The sequence below is a fragment of the Phyllostomus discolor genome, chromosome 2 (genome assembly GCF_004126475.2).
Source record: "Phyllostomus discolor isolate MPI-MPIP mPhyDis1 chromosome 2, mPhyDis1.pri.v3, whole genome shotgun sequence".
Lineage (NCBI taxonomy): Eukaryota > Metazoa > Chordata > Mammalia > Chiroptera > Phyllostomidae > Phyllostomus > Phyllostomus discolor.
Genome location: NC_040904.2, coordinates 173916686 through 173932808, shown reverse-complemented (window position 1 = coordinate 173932808; position 16123 = coordinate 173916686). Strand labels below are relative to the sequence as shown.

Genomic DNA, 16123 nt, shown 5'->3' with positions numbered 1-16123 from the left:
AAGGCTGCACCATAAGAGAAAGTAAAGAAATGCCTTGAGAAATAAAAATATTATTTGAAGAAAGGTATATGTAGCTAATGGATTCATCATTCTGACATTTTGGTTTGAAAGTTTGTTTGATTGCTTTGCAAAACAGTGACTCCAATGATGTAGAACCAACGAGCCTGCCAGAACTTGAATATTTTTTCCTCCATGTGGTGCTTCAACCTATATTCAAATAGCAGCTTTTAATCTACTAGAGATCATTTCTTTGCCCTCTCATTTTTTCGTCTTACTTTATCTTGGCTCTTCTCTAATCTCTTATCATCTCACCCTTATTAACATGTATCTGGGCAGATTCTAAAATAAAAGTGCATTTTCTTTTTCTTGACTGTTGGTGACCTGACACGAATGAAAAGAAATAGGACAAAACAGAGTTTAAAACCAAGAACACCCTTTTCAATGTGTCCAGCTCATTAGCAGGTAGCAGGGAGGTATCCTTTGCTGGTCCTGGAGCCCAGTGCTATAAAATTCATCCCTTTCCTACCTGACTTACTTGCTGTGAGAACCCTTGGTTATATCTATATATAAGTTTTCCTCCTTGAGTTAAACATAAACTAATCTGAAATTTTGTTTTGTCTCAATTTATAAATGATGCAGAGAGGGATTATGAAAGGTTGATGTTAGTAGAATTATATTTAACTTTATGGGCCAAGGGATCTATGAACACAGTCTTTCAAATTACTGTTCGGTGGTAAATATGTAAGTAATAGTTATGGCTGCTGTAAATGAAGTTCCTTAAGGTTCTAGTTACAGCCTTGGCTGGGAGCTCAGTTGGTTGGTGCATTGTTCCCATATGCCCGGGTTGCAGGTTCGATCTCTGGTCATGGCACATACACAAATCAGCCAATGAATGTATAAATAAGTGGAACAAAAAGAAATTGATGTTTCTCTCTCTCTTTCTCTCCCTTCCTCTTTGTCTCTAAAACCAATAAATAACATTTTTAAAAAGATTTTAGTTACAAGTAGAAAAAAAGCAAGTTAAATCTTATGTGTATGTTTACAAACCCAATTTCTATCTGTAATGTTTAAGAATTTAGGTAGAAATTCTGATATTGTCAGGTAAAAAGAATATATAGGAATATATTCATGGATCAGGAAATGAGGAGAGTTTGCCACCTGGTGGTTCTCAAAGGCATTTCAGTTACCATTGTTAGAGTTGTATTTTTATTTAAATTAGATTTTCAAGAAATAAAGTTTGGAAGAGACTTTTATTGTAGACTTCTATTATATTAAGACCATTTTATATGTTTTATTTTATATATAGTATGCAGTGATTAAATTCAGAATAACAGACCAAAAATCATCATATCACAGTGTTTAGATGATTTTTTATTTTCTGAAGTTTAAATTTTCACCAAAAAGCATAGCTTAGGTGAGGAAATTCTCTGTCTGTCTCCAGGCTGGTTGATCTGCACATTCCACTAATACAGCATTTTGCAAAGAACAAGCACAAAATTTAATACTTTATCTGAGGGTGAGGATATTTTCATCTAACTGACTAGATTCAAACATTCTTTTGATGCTGGTCACTTATGCTAGCATATCTATTAAATCCTGTATTTGTGGTTAGTGATTTTTACCTTGGTTTTGCCATGGATTTTCTGGATAGCTGCATAAATATTTCCATACTATTTTATTTGATAGTTCTTTCCAAATTGGCTTATGTGTTCATATTTTCTTTCTTTCTTGGTTTTGGTTTCAGGTTTTTTAACCTATTTTTTTATTGTTGTTCAAGTACAATTGTCTCCATTTTCCTTCCACCACTCCCCACCACCCTAGCCATCCCTACCTCCCACCCTTGATCCTACCCCCCTTTGGTTTTGTCCATGTGTCCTTTATAGTTGTTCCTGAAAACTCTTTCCCATTTATTTTAATATCTTTTTATTTACTCCTCACAACTTAAATGATTTTACATCATGTTTTGATTTCAGTTAAAAATATACTTCTGAATGGTATACCTTTTCTTTAAAACTATTAGCAGTGAATTTACTAACCACCTGACAAATACATGAATAAAGTGGATTTTTACAGCTTGTCATTTTTAATTACACAGATTCGAGATCAGCCTGTTGTTGGGCAGCTCATTCCAGACTGCTATGTGGAACTTGAGAAAATCATTTTATCAGAGCGTAAAAACGTGCCAATTGAATTTCCTGTAATTGACCGGAAACGATTATTACAACTTGTGAAAGAAAATCAACTGCAGTTAGATGAAAATGAGCTTCCTCATGCAGTTCACTTCCTAAATGAATCAGGTTTGTGTGTTTATTTGTTTCAAAATTTTCCAGAACTTGGCTATGGTCATTTGTAAAAATGGATCTGAACCTTGCTACAATTTACATTCAATATTTAACAGGATAGCTTCAGAATTCTTAGTAGGCCACTGCTGATTTTCTTTTTGGAGGATCATCAGGTGCACTGATGTTAAGTCATGTATCATGTCGTAAGACAAAAGAGTTGGAAACCATCTGGGGGTAACAGTGGAAAGTGTCTCCAAGCAGGAGTTAAAATATGTGAGTTCTAGAACTCCACATCATGGGCCAGGAGCCGTGGAGCCCTGAGCATAGGACATACCCTCTCATGGTATCAAATGAATGTAGTGTGTGGGAGGTGCTTGTCAGCTGTGAAAAAGAATTATTATTGGAATGGTCTATCTGGGCACGTTGAGAATCAGTGGTTGTCTCAGATGATTCAGCCATGAGTGGCAGATCTTGCTCCATTACATCACACATTGTCAGCCCAATAGCACAGGTAGCAACTTCCAACCTGACTTCGGTGCTAATTATGTACCTGATCAGCATAACCTCTCTAGAAATGTGCGAGTTGACTTGTGTTCCCAAGGTAAATAGCTGGAGGCTGCTCTTGATCCCTAGATTCTACTTTATGAAAAATAATTTCCATGCTGATTATAATCTGTTCCTTCTTCCCATCATTTTTAAACTGATAGCTTCCTAGGACATTCCATCTCTTACCTGTATTTGAAAATAAATGTGTTTTTGTACTGTATATTTAGAAAGCCATAAAGAAAATTATGGATTTCTATTTATTTGAAAATGTATGCTCTGCAACGTACGGCATTGTCTCGAACATGCTTATATATAATCATTATTTTTCATTCAAACGATTCTTCTTTATAATATGAGACTTGAGAGCTTTAGGATGCCCTGTGATAGTTCCAGCTCTGCCAGTGGCTGTGCTGTAGGTTTCTCATCTGTAAAACGAGGAGGTCAGACTAGATCCTCTTTCTCTCTTGATGTATGTATATTCTAGATTTCACGTGTCACTGTTTGATTTTTTTTTTTTTTTTACCACAGGGGCCCTTCTTCATTTTCAAGACCCAGCACTACAGTTAAGTAACTTATATTTTGTGGAACCCAAGTGGCTTTGTAAAGTCATGGCACAGGTGGGTGTCTTATATTTTTGTGACATGAGGGTAGTGTCCGAAGAGGAGAATAAATGGCACCGAGAGCGCTGAGCATTATAGACTTTGTTTTCAGTTAAGTAGAAGCTACTGTAGGTGTAGAAAACTATAGAATGCTTCATGTAGAAAACTGTTTATAGAAGAGCTTCATGGAAGAAGGGAAGATATCTTAGAGTTCACTTTAACATCTTTAAGGCCTTTGATGACATGTTTGTAATGTTGTGTTCCACAGTGCTTTTCTAGATCCTGATTATAGCTTTGGCTTGGTTATTGACTCAGTCAGTTGAAGGAAAATTTCATGAAAATCCTTGGGGTAAATATGGATGAGGAATTCGGGTTGCTGAGCCTGTGAGACCCCTGTCTCTACAATGTGGTGGGGAGTTTTGACTCTTGAGAGGAATGGTCTGAGTTCTAAATGCTTATAATTTTTGAAAACTTTGGATGGTGATTGTAATAGCTATCCTTTGTCCATTTATATTTCATATGGAAAATCATTTATTCCCATGATAATTACCAATGAGTTTATACTAATTAGTTAAAATATTCCATCCATATAGGTTTGTTACAGAAAATTGTTCAAGAGAACACACTAGCTCAGGTTTCTCAGCATTGCACCATTAACTTGTAAGGCCAGATCATTCTTTGTTGTCCATGACAAGATAATGGCAGCATCTTTGGCCTCTGTAGATATTAGGAGCACCTTCCTAGTTATGACAAACAACAATGTGTTCAGACATCGCCAAATATTGTTGGGGATGCAAAATCACCCCAGTTGAGTTTAATCATGAGCAGAGGTGAGCTCAGGAAGGCTGTCTCTAGCATGTGTATTCATTCACTGGCAAATTATTTGCTTTATGAGTATAATTTATAGTTTTACATGTGGCTCCCTGAATCCCTTAAATGATTATAGCTTTTTACATTCAAAGTCTCTCTTCTAATTAAACCATAAGGGTGATTAAATTCCCTCACATAATCTTGAATGATAGTTCTTAAATTCCATCCAAGGTAAAAAGGGAACTTACTTGGGTCTAAATCCTGTAACACAGAACTTGAGAGCATGTTGGAACATCATTTTAATTGACAATTAAATGTGAGGTGGTTGCTATTACTATTTGGTGGCTACGGCTAGGCAGATTTTTATGCTTCCGCACATGGAAAGTGTGATTTCACTCATCTTCTTTTAAATGATAATGGAGCCAGCACGAGCACAAGCCCTCAAGTCATGTTGACCTATATTCAAATCTCTGCAGATACTTATTTTGTGACATTTCTTAATGTTTTAAGCCTTTTTTTCCATTTTTAAAATAAAAATAGTAAAAAGTTTAACCTTTGCATTGCTTCCCTAGTTCAGTGTAAGTGAGCAGTAAATGTTAGCTAATTTCATGTTTGACCCATTTGCTAATTAACACTTATTATTTTAGGAAATGAAAACAATCCTTAAAACTGTACACATGTATTTATGTGGTTTTCAAAAGTATATTAGTATGGAGCTAAACAAAAAAATATTTGGTAGATGCATTTTCTATAGCAAAGGAAATTTAAATATACCCTAAAGATTTTGTTGTCCTAGGTGGAACACTATATAAACTCCCAGAAAATAAACTCCTAGTCAAGAAAAGGCTAAAGTTGCACAAAAAAAAAGCGATATCTTTCAATGTGAACTGGGAATGTGTAAAGTTGCACACATGTGGATGCTATTAGAGTGGGCACACCTTATTCAGTGGATTAAAGAAGTTGGTTTGTATCAAAATCTCAGTCTTTCAGCAAAAGCCAATTTCCACCATGACCACAATAAAATCTCTGAAGATTCTATTGAATAATTAACTTGAAACTCCATGAAAGTTCTCATTAGAATAGTTATACTGTAAACATGTTAAAACTAAGCCAAGAATTTGAACAGTACAAAGTTATTTTGAAAGATCTAAAAGGTCAGTATAATGATAATTTAAATTTCTTATTAACTTAAAAATAAGTAGCATCATTTTTATTCATGCTGATATAGTGAAATATAATGTCATTTTCACTGAGGTTTACTGAGAATGAAAGCTGTAAATAATCAAGTGAGAAAAAGAATTTGCGAATAACTCATCAGGAAAAATAAATGGGGATTTTTTTAAATTAAAAATAAATAGGGAACATCCATGAATCATTAAAATGAGGGCAGGAATAATTTCATGATGCAGAAGCTCTAATGAGCCCACCTTCCCTGTATATGCCCTGAGCTGTTAGGTCACTAAACTTATTAAAGAAGGTTCCATCAAAGCATGGAGAAGTTTGCAAAACCTCATTCAAACAAATGATAAAAGATATGAAAGGGACTTATTGAGTTAACAGGGTGGGGTATTAACAGTTTGCTTAGTGATGATGAACTCCTTTATCTGCCCTTCCATTCTAAATGATAGCTTTGCTGGATAGAGTAATCTTGGATGTGGGTCCTTGACTTTCATGACTTTGAATACTTCTTTCCAGCCCCTTCTCAACTGTAAGGTTTCTTTTGAGAAATCAGCTGACAGTCTTATGGGCACTCCTTTGTATGTAACTGTCTCCTTTTCTCTTGCTGCTTTGAAGATTCTCTCCTCTTTAATCTTGGGTAATGTAATTATGATGTGTGTTGGTGTTTGCTTCCTTGGGTCCAACTTGTTTGGGACTATCCAATCTTCCTGGACTTCCTGGAAATCTATTTCCTTTGCCAGATTGGGGAAGTTCTCCTTCATTATTCTTTCAAATAAGTTTTCCATTTCCTGTTCTTCCTCTTCTCCTTCTGGCACGCCTATGATTTGGATGTTGGAACATTTAAAGTTGTCCCGGAGGGTCCTAAGCTTCTTCTCATTTTTTAAAAATTCTTGTTTCTTCATTCTGTTCAGGTTGGATATTTATTTCTTCCTTCTGCTCCAAATCGTTGATTTGAGTCTTGGTTTCCTTCCCTTCACTATTGGTTCCTTGTATATTTTTCTTTATTTCACTTTTCATAGCCTTCACTTTTTCCTCTGTTTTGTGACCATACTCAACTATTTCTGTGAGCATCCTGATTACCAATGTTTTAAACTCTTCATCTGATAGGTCAGATATCTCTTCATCACTTAGTTTTATTTTTGAAGTTTTGATTTGTTCTTTCATTTGGGCCATATTTCTTTGTCTTGGTGTGCCTATCATGTTGTAAGGGGCAGAACCTTAGGTATTCGCCAGGGCTGTGCAACTCACATGGCTGTGTTGTGGTGCTGTATGTGGGGGGAGGGGTCAGAGAGGGAACAATGTGGCTTGCTTGGCTCTCAGCCAGCTTTCAGTCACTTTCCCCACTACCCACAAGCAAATTGGGCCCTTCTGGTGTGGATTCCTGGATGGTGGGTTTGTGTATGTTCTAGGACCCTTTGTGTCTCTCCAACAAATCCTCCTGTGAGGCTGGGAGTTTCTCTTTCCACCTCAACCCTCACAGGTTTTAAAGCCAGAGATTTTTGAGGCTTTATTTCCTAGTGCTAGAACCTTGGGTTGTGAGGTCTGTCTCACTCCCCAGTTGTTCCTCCTGGTTTATCCACATGCAAATGTGGGACCACTTGGTCTGTCAGCTGCCGTCTTGCCCGCCCCAGTCCACCAGCCACTGTCTCACCCATCAGTCTTTCAGCTGCCGCTTTGCCCTGCGTCCTCTCCTCACTAGCTGCCCATCTCTGCACCTCCTACCAGTCTGAATGAATATTTCTTTTTTTAACTCCTTGATTGTTGGACTTCCATATAGTTCAATTTTCTGGCAGTTCTGGTTATTTTTTGTTTTTAAATGTGTTGTTGTCCTTCTTTTGGTTGTGTGAGGAGACAAAGTATATCTATCTATGCCTCCATTTTGTCCAGAAGTCTAATAATTGTTTTAAAAAATTATTGTGCTTTTTTCATCACCATTTTGCCCCCTTATGGACCCCCCTCCCCCTGCCACAGACACCACACTGTTGTTCATGTCCATGAGTCCTTTTCCTTTTTGGTTCCATGTCTTCAGCCCCTAACCTCCCCCAACTCCAGAGCTGTCATTCTGCTCTCTATCTGTGAGTCTGTCTCTGTTTTGCTTATTAGTTCAGTTTGTTCCTTAGATTCCACACATGAGTGAAAGCATATGATATTTGTCTTTCTCTGACTACCTTATTTTACTCAGCATAATGTTCTCCAGGTCCATGGCAAAGGGTAAAATTTTGTTCTTTTTAATGGCCAAGTAGTATTCCATGTGTATATGTCTCATAGTTGTTTTATCCACTCATCTACTGATGGACACCTGGGATGATTTCTTATTTTTGTGATTGTAAATAACACTGCAGTGAACAGAGGGGTGCTTGTGTTCTCTCAAATTAGTTCTTTGGGTTCCTTTGCATATATTACCAGAAGTGGGATTACTGGGTCAAAAGGCATTTCCATTTTTGATTTTTTGAGATATCTCCATACTGCTTTCCACAGTGGTTCCGACTGTCTGCACTCCTACCAACAGTGCAAAAGTGTTCCCCATTCTCTACATCCTCACCAGCACTTGTTCATTGATTTATTGATTATAGCCATTTAGACAGGTGTGAGGTGATATCTCATTGTGGTTTTAATTTGCATTTTTCTGACAATTAGTGGTTGAGCATCTTTTCATATGTCTATGGGCCATCTATATGTCCTCATTGGTAAAGTATCTATGCAGGTCCTTTGCCCATTTTCAAATTGGATTGTTTATTTTTTCTTTGGTGTTGAGTTTTATAAGTTCTTTATACATTTTGAATATAAAACTATACTTTAAGACCATAGTAATCCAGACAGCATGGTACTGGCATAAAAATGGACATAGAGGTCAATGGAACAGAATAGAGAGTCCAGAAATAAACTCACATCTTTATAGCCAATTAATACTTGACAGGAAGAAAGCACATACAATGGGCTAAAGATAGTTTATTCAATAAATGGTGCTGGGAAAATTGGACAGATACATGTAGAAAAATGAAACTAGACCACCCTCTTATGTCACACACAAGAATAAATTCTAAATGGATCAAAGACTTCAATGTTGGACACGAAACCATAAAGTTCTAGAAGTAAACATGAGTAGTAAAATCTCTGACCTTGTTTGTAGCAATATTTTCACTGATATGTCTCCTGAGGCAAAGAAAACAAAAGAAAAAATAAATAAATGGGGCTACATCAAACTAAAAAGTTTTTGCACAGCAAAGGAAACCATCAACAAAATGAAGAGACAGCCCCCGCAATGAGAGAACACATTTGCCAACACATGTGAAAAGGAGTTAAAAAAATTTTTTTGAGTGGAGTGGATGCCCTACTGGGCTCCCAGGTAACATCACTGCTACTTAGTGAAGTTAGATCCTCCTGTGTTATTTTTGACCTTGTTAGCATTATTCTGATTATTTTGAGTGAGCAAAGTGACACAAAATTCGTTCAATTCAAAACTTTTCAGAAAGTAAATTCCAGTGATTATTTATAAGTTTGAATCTTTCAGATTTTGACAGTGAAAGTGGAAGGCTATTCAAAGCATCCTAAAGGAATTATTTCACGTAGAGATGTGGAAAAATTTCTTTCAAAGAAAAAGAGATTCCCAAAGAACTACATGCACCAGTACTTTAAACTCCTAGAAAAATTTCAGATTGCCTTGCCAATAGGAGAAGAATATTTGTTGGTTCCAAGCAGGTAAACCAAAAACTTAAAAAATTTATCATCTTATGGAAACACACTATCTATTATATTATTTTAATTGTCAAACTTTGATCTATGATTAATGTACTAAATATTTTTGCTTATTTTGTAAACTTTCTTCTGAAGTATAATATTTACTTTTAATGAAAACACTACATTTGACATTTTAAAGATACTGTAAGTGACTTACTTTATGTCTATAATTACTATGTGGATTATAACTATTTAAATTATTTCAGAAAGGTAAATAGTGGAGATTATTGTGTGTGCATGTGTCTCCTTACATGGTGCTGAGAGATTTATTATAGTAGGTAAGTTCTATGGAGGTCGTGAATTTTTACCAGAGTCTTAAAAGAATTTATGGCAGTGAATTATCAGGGGAGAGGGGCAACCCAATGGAGGCCTAATTTCTAGTCCAGTTTTATACAGTTTTTTCTTATTGCTTTATAAGACCTGGGGAATATTATAAAGTAATATGACATTGAAAAGTGCAAATTACATTGATTGATGGATGGTGGCCAATTCCAAAATTAGGTAAACATTTTTTCTAGGACATGCAATCTATTCAACTTTTTAAAAAAGTATTTATATTTTAATTATTTTATTTATTTATTTTTAGAGGGGAAGGGAGGGAGAAGGAGAGGGAGAGAAACATCAATGTGTGGTGGCCTCTGGTATGCCCCCTACTGAGGACCTGGCCCACAACCCCAGGCATATGCCCTGCCTGGGAATTGAACCGATGAACCTTTGATTCACAGTCTAGCACTCAATCCACTGAGCCACACCAGCCAGGGATTTCAAGTTTTATATAATCCTTTGCTGGATACTTGTTTGTGTATAACTAATGTGATAATTTATTAGTGTAAATAAGAATTCTGAAAAAACTCATGCTTCTACTACATCTGAGCATGCATTTAAATTGATTAAATAACCATTGAATTTTTAAAGCAAAAAGAGCATGTAGCAAAAGAATATTATAAAAAGGGGCAATCGCTTAGAATATTTATCTTCAATTCATCAATTTCAAGTAGTAAAGCACTTTGGTAAATATGGGTGGGTATTTTATGAAGCTCTTTAATGATGATGTCTTTTTTCATTTAGTTTGTCTGACCACAGGCCTGTGATAGAGCTTCCCCATTGTGAGAACTCTGAAATTATTATTCGACTGTATGAAATGCCTTATTTTCCAATGGGATTTTGGTCAAGATTAATCAGTCGATTACTTGAAATTTCACCTTACATGCTTTCAGGAAGAGGTACGTATTTAATGAAGACAGTACTTAGAGAAGCTAGGGGGAAAGTGTATTAAAATTAACATGTCATTTATTTGTAAGGCACCTGCAAATCTGAAAATAGGCTCATAAGACCTTAGGTTGGCCAGTATGAAGATATTTGCTCAAATAGTCTGTGCAATTTGTCAAAAAGGAAATTCCTCAGTTTTTCATTTCATTCATATTTTAGACTCATTTATAATAACTATGAGCATCTTGCTTTCTAAGGCAAAGCAGATTAAAAGCAATAGTTTTAGAAGGTGGATTACCAGGAGTCATTGGTTTAAACATACACACACAGACACTCTCATACGCATACACACACAAATGGATGAAGAAACACTAGGAATGACCACTGTGAAGTCAGGTGATTTACTCAACAAGTGTAGCATCCTGACCATTCGGGCCATTCAGTGTAGGGACTGTGATGTCTCCATTCTGCTGCATAACCCGTGAGGGGTTTACAAAAAAAAAGAATAAAAATAGGCCTTGAATTGCAGGTGTTACTCTGTTCTGAAATAAACCATATCTTACTTGCAATTAATCAGCATAAAGGTAGTTACACTGCATTAAAACATCCAGGAAGTTTAGGTTTTATCATGACCACCAACTTCTTTATAAAAGTTGTGAGAAAATATTTATTCTCTTTCTTCATCTATTAAGCATATTAAACTAATTAACACTATGAACCTGAAATCTATCTTAGTGGTCTACTGGACATTTTGTGTATTTTATTGCAAAATTAAGGATAAAATATTTAGCATCATATTTAATGGATGATCAATAGTTTTTCCAACACTTTTTTTAAAAAAATAAATACATCTCTGTTACTGTCACCTGGGATGTGTAGAGTGATTTTTTCTCCTTTAATTTATGGAGTAGTTAATAGTTAATGATACACCTGGATCCATTTAAACTTTTTTTTTTTTCAGAACGAGCACTTCGCCCAAATAGAATGTACTGGCGACAAGGCATCTACTTGAATTGGTCCCCTGAAGCTTATTGTCTGGTAGGATCTGAAGTCTTAGATAATCACCTGGAGAGTTTCTTAAAAATTACAGTTCCTTCTTGTAGAAAAGGTAAGGAAATTAATTCAAAACTTTGAATTCTACCACTGAAGAATTAAACTTCTTTTTAACTTCATAGTTCCTCTTACTTAGCTTTGTGTCAAAATCAAGTTCAGACAGGGTAGTGACGAGCTCTTCTTTGCATCATGTAGGCTGTATTCTTCTGGGCCAAGTTGTGGACCACATAGATTCTCTCATGGAAGAATGGTTTCCTGGGTTATTGGAGATTGATATTTGTGGTGAAGGAGAAACTTTGTTGAAGAAGTGGGCATTATATAGCTTTAATGATGGTGAAGAACATCAAAAAATCTTACTTGATGACTTGATGAAGAAAGCAGAAGAAGGTATGTTTTGATACAACTTAACAGATGTTTTTAAGTGATTTTTCAATATTTGTAAAGTGAGTTTTGTAATAAATGTAGAAAGTATTCTTCTCCATGAAGGATGAGTTAGAGGACACTACATTCAATTGCAGCGGCAGTTCAGAAAAACAGATTATATTTGTTGCCAGTGAGACCATGTGCTTTAGATTCAGAAGAATGCTGGTTTGAGAGAATGAGTATTGGCACATTGAGCAACGTAACTTCATCTGTGAAATGGTAACACTAACCAAAGCTACTTCATACAATTGTTATAAAAATTAAAAAAGGTGATTCATAGAAATAACTTAGCAACATGTCAGCCATATAATAGCTGCTCCATTGATGTGGCAAAAGTAGAAAACAGATAATTTCCTAGCCTGATATTGGGTAGTATAAGGCAATTCTGAATTCTTTCTAATGAGTGAACCCAAGAATGAGTTTTTAAAATTCCAATAGATAGATATTAATTTAACCTTTAAAACTTTCTCAAATTTTCTAGAGAAAAATAGGATTGTAAGAAAACCTCTAAGACAGATTAGAAATAATAGAAAACTTTTGAAAATCATAATCACAAATTTATATGCATCTTTTAAAGTTTTTCTTTAATGTTTAATGTACTTCTCAGGAGACCTCCTGGTAAATCCAGATCAACCAAGGCTCACCATTCCCATATCTCAGATTGCTCCTGACCTGATTTTGGCTGACCTTCCTAGAAATATTATGTTGAACAGTGATGAATTGGAATTTGAACAAGCTCCAGAGTTTCTCTTAGGTAACTATGTTTTTTGGTTTGAGAATTAAAATTAGGGTGCATTTTTAAAATAATCTATACAGTTTTCAAACGTAATTGTAGTATGGTTTTTCATGTCTTCATATAATTATCATAATTTTTCCCCTTAGAATGATATATTTTAAAGTAATGTCATGTTATAAATTCAGAATTTGCTTTGCTCATGCTCTTGTAGACCAAGTTCAAGATGAGGATAGGACTAGCATGGATGCACATATATTTGTATAGTATGTTCTTGCATTTACTTTAATTGGAGGGATTGGAAGGCAGATAAAGAGGCTTTCAACTGAGTTTCATGCAGCCATTTTTCAGTCTCAAAAAGACAAAGTATATTGCCAGTTAGCTTTGGGGCTAGGCATGGGGAAGACAGATACAATAATTTTTCAACTTTGACTCCAGAGTGAACACAGATTGTTTTATCAGATATATGGAAAATGGAATAAAAACTCATTTGGAGGAAACAAAATGAATGTGTCTTTTGATGGAATGGGATTGAGATTTAGAGGACCATGCAAATAGAAATCTCCAACACAAAGTTGTCAATATAGTTCAGGAGGTAGCTTGTGAAAATGTGAAAATTTTCTCTATATAGGGAGAGATTAAGTTAGGGAGTGGATGAAGTATTTGAGTGGGAAGTATGTAGGTGGAAGATAGGAAGAGTAGGGACAAAATCTTCAGTTGCTTTTTAATGTATGAAGCAGAAGAAGGAAGAGGAATCATTAAAGGAGACTTGATTCAATGAAACAAGTGGGTAAGATTTATCTTCAAGTATACAGCAGGTACAATCACAACAGACATAACTTAGTTTTCTGCTTGGACAGATTAACTTACATGCTTTGTACTTTTGTTTCAAAAGGTGATGGCAGTTTTGGATCGGTTTATCGAGCGACCTATGAAGGGGAAGAAGTGGCTGTGAAGATTTTTAATAAACATACATCACTTAGACTGTTAAGACAAGTAAGAAATTCAGTAACATTGTAACATTAAATCATACATTGTTAATTTCCTGGAACCCTTGTATTACACATGTTTGGGAAAATGCAAAATGATAACCGTACTTCCCCCAAAAGTTTACTTAAGTTTAATTATGAAATCCAACTTTGTCCTTTCCTCATGGAAGAAACAAAGAAAAGACAGTTTTCTGAGATTCTTGTTACCAGGCTTCAGAGTTAAATACTAGATATACAGAAGAAAAGAGTGTTCTCCTTTTGAGGTCTTGTATTTCAAAGGAACTAAAATCCATACACAGTAGCTCATTTAAAAGCTTTTCTTGGCCTCGGTTAAGTCACATGTTCTTTTCTCAATAAGCAGTTACATTCAGGGCAATGCTGTGTGCTGATTGGCATAGGCTTGTGTTACTGAACCAACTACTGTGGTAATAAAGATGGTATTACTTAGAATATTCCCACCTTTCCCTGAGACGGGAGTTGGTGTCACTTTCCCCTAAAGTTAATGGGCTCCATGGGTGAAGGTTGTATAGCTGAGCAACAATCAAGGTACTCTTAGAGTGAAAGAAAAGTGAATGGATGTTGAATGCGTAAGCGAGAGTGGTCCTGCCCGTGAGGACCCTCTCTTGTTTTGTGCGCTAGTGGGGACTTATTCATTTTTTCTGAAATTTTCCTGACAGGAATGAGGGAGAGAGGGTGAAAGGAGAGATAAACTCCAATGTGAATTCTGCCATCTTATACCACAACTCTATTGTATTTTTGAAACTGTTCATTCTTTTTCCCTTGGTTTATTTTAAAAACATACTTTATGCCTGGTTCTGAATCTAAATGGCTTAGAAAATGCACATTTATAATACATTACTCTAAATAATGAAAATAGTTTTATGTCTGTGTAAAATATCCTGAAGTAATTTTTATTAGTAGTACCAAAAGTCACACTGTAGCTCCAGGAATAAACTAATAAACATTTTGTATATAGAAGCAAGTCTGTGAACCAAATCGGGGCACAATATCTTTCAATCTGTAGACAATTTGTTATATAAATACATTTTTCAGCCTAAGTCATTACTCTTCAATGTATGTTTCAAATTTTTGGTAATGTGCTCAGTCAGGAAACCCTGCTGGAAATCAGAACACTAGAAGTGCGTGTAGGACGGGATAGTGCATAGGCAGCTAGGTGAGCCAGGGGAATGGTAGAGGAAATAGAAACAGTAGAGTGTGAGTGATATGCTGCTTTTTTCAAAAAAAAAAGAAAACAAAAAAGAAAGAAGGAAAGAAAGGAAGAAAGAAAGAAAGAGAGAAAAAGAGAAAGAGAGAAAGAGAAGAAGGAAGGCAGGCAGGAAGGAGGGAAGGACAAGGCTTTGACTGATTGGCTTATTTGGTAGGAGCATCATCTGGTACACCAAAAGGTTGTGGGTTTGATTCCCTGCTAGGGTATGAACCTAGGTTGCGAGTTTGATCTCCAGTCAGAGTGTGTATAGGAGGCAACTGATTGATGTTTCTCTCTCACATCGATGTTTTTTCTCTCTCTCTCCCTTCTCTCTAAAATCAGTGAACATGTTCTCAGGTCAGGATTCAAAAAAATGAAAACACTTTTGTGTTTGGTGCCTCATTTTGAGGGTCATGCTACCAGTGGTGGTCATTCTATTACACTCTTTTCTTTCTCTCTGAGCTGCTTTTCTAAGAGAAAATTTGGATTAGGCTTATGTCTGTGTCTATGAAAGGGAACAGAGCTAACTTGACTTGTCATAACTTTTAACCAACTGAGCTAATCAGACATAGAAGAAAAAGGCTTTTCATCTACTCAGGATAGATGATTACAGTCTGAAACGTTTGTTCTTGGAAAATCCCCTCTCAGGGTATTCAGCCTTTCTTGTTCAGTTGGCAGATTTCTCCACACTTCGGTTTCCTGACAAACGCAGTCGGCACTGACACTTCTCATCTTTGAAGCTGGTTGTTAAGAAGCAGAGCTTCTGCAGAAATCACAGTTGAAAAAGTGAATCAGTTTAAAATCAGCTGAGCTATGAATTTCATCTAAATTACAGTTTCAGAGTAAAGTGGAATATGCAGAATGAAGTGTATATGGAATTAAAAAGCAGGGATATCATAAAGGAGATTGCGAAGTCTCACATGATGTGGTCTAGGAAAAGATGGCATCAAAATGGAGACCTCTTCGTTCAAGCTAAAATGGTATCTCCGAGTTCTTGGGTTGGAGTGAAATTGTTGCAGGTGGTGATTGCTTTAGGCATCTCTGTGGAAGTCATAGTATTTAAGCTAAGATCTGAATGGCAAGAAGTTTTCAGCCATTCAGATCTGTGAATGGTGAAGGGATTTCTAGGCAGACGGATCAGCAAAGGCAGAGGATCTATGTCTGTAAGGAAGGAGCTGGGCATGTGCCAGGAGCTGAATGAATGCCAGTGTGGCTGAGGCTGGTGAATGAAGGGCAGAGAGAAAGAAGTTGAGCTCTGAGAGGTGGGCTGGGGTTGAGCCCAGGCCAGGCCACAAAGGCTGTGTAGATACATGGAATTTTAATCTAAGAGCACAGGAAGTCATTAGATTTTTTCA

At 36.1% G+C, this 16123-nt stretch overlaps 1 protein-coding gene across 2 annotated transcripts in view; it reads left to right on the top strand.

Annotated features, from left to right (window-relative positions):
- LRRK2 (leucine rich repeat kinase 2) overlaps positions 1 to 16123 on the top strand; it is a 134463-nt gene that overhangs the window by 83884 nt on the left and 34456 nt on the right. For both annotated transcript variants that reach the window (XM_028532277.2, XM_036019172.1), the window contains exons 32-39: positions 2096 to 2297; positions 3357 to 3445; positions 8928 to 9115; positions 10223 to 10377; positions 11325 to 11471; positions 11612 to 11803; positions 12447 to 12593; positions 13468 to 13568. In XM_028532277.2, coding sequence (XP_028388078.1) covers positions 2096 to 2297; positions 3357 to 3445; positions 8928 to 9115; positions 10223 to 10377; positions 11325 to 11471; positions 11612 to 11803; positions 12447 to 12593; positions 13468 to 13568 — 1221 coding nt within the window. The remainder of the gene's footprint in view (positions 1 to 2095; positions 2298 to 3356; positions 3446 to 8927; positions 9116 to 10222; positions 10378 to 11324; positions 11472 to 11611; positions 11804 to 12446; positions 12594 to 13467; positions 13569 to 16123) is intronic.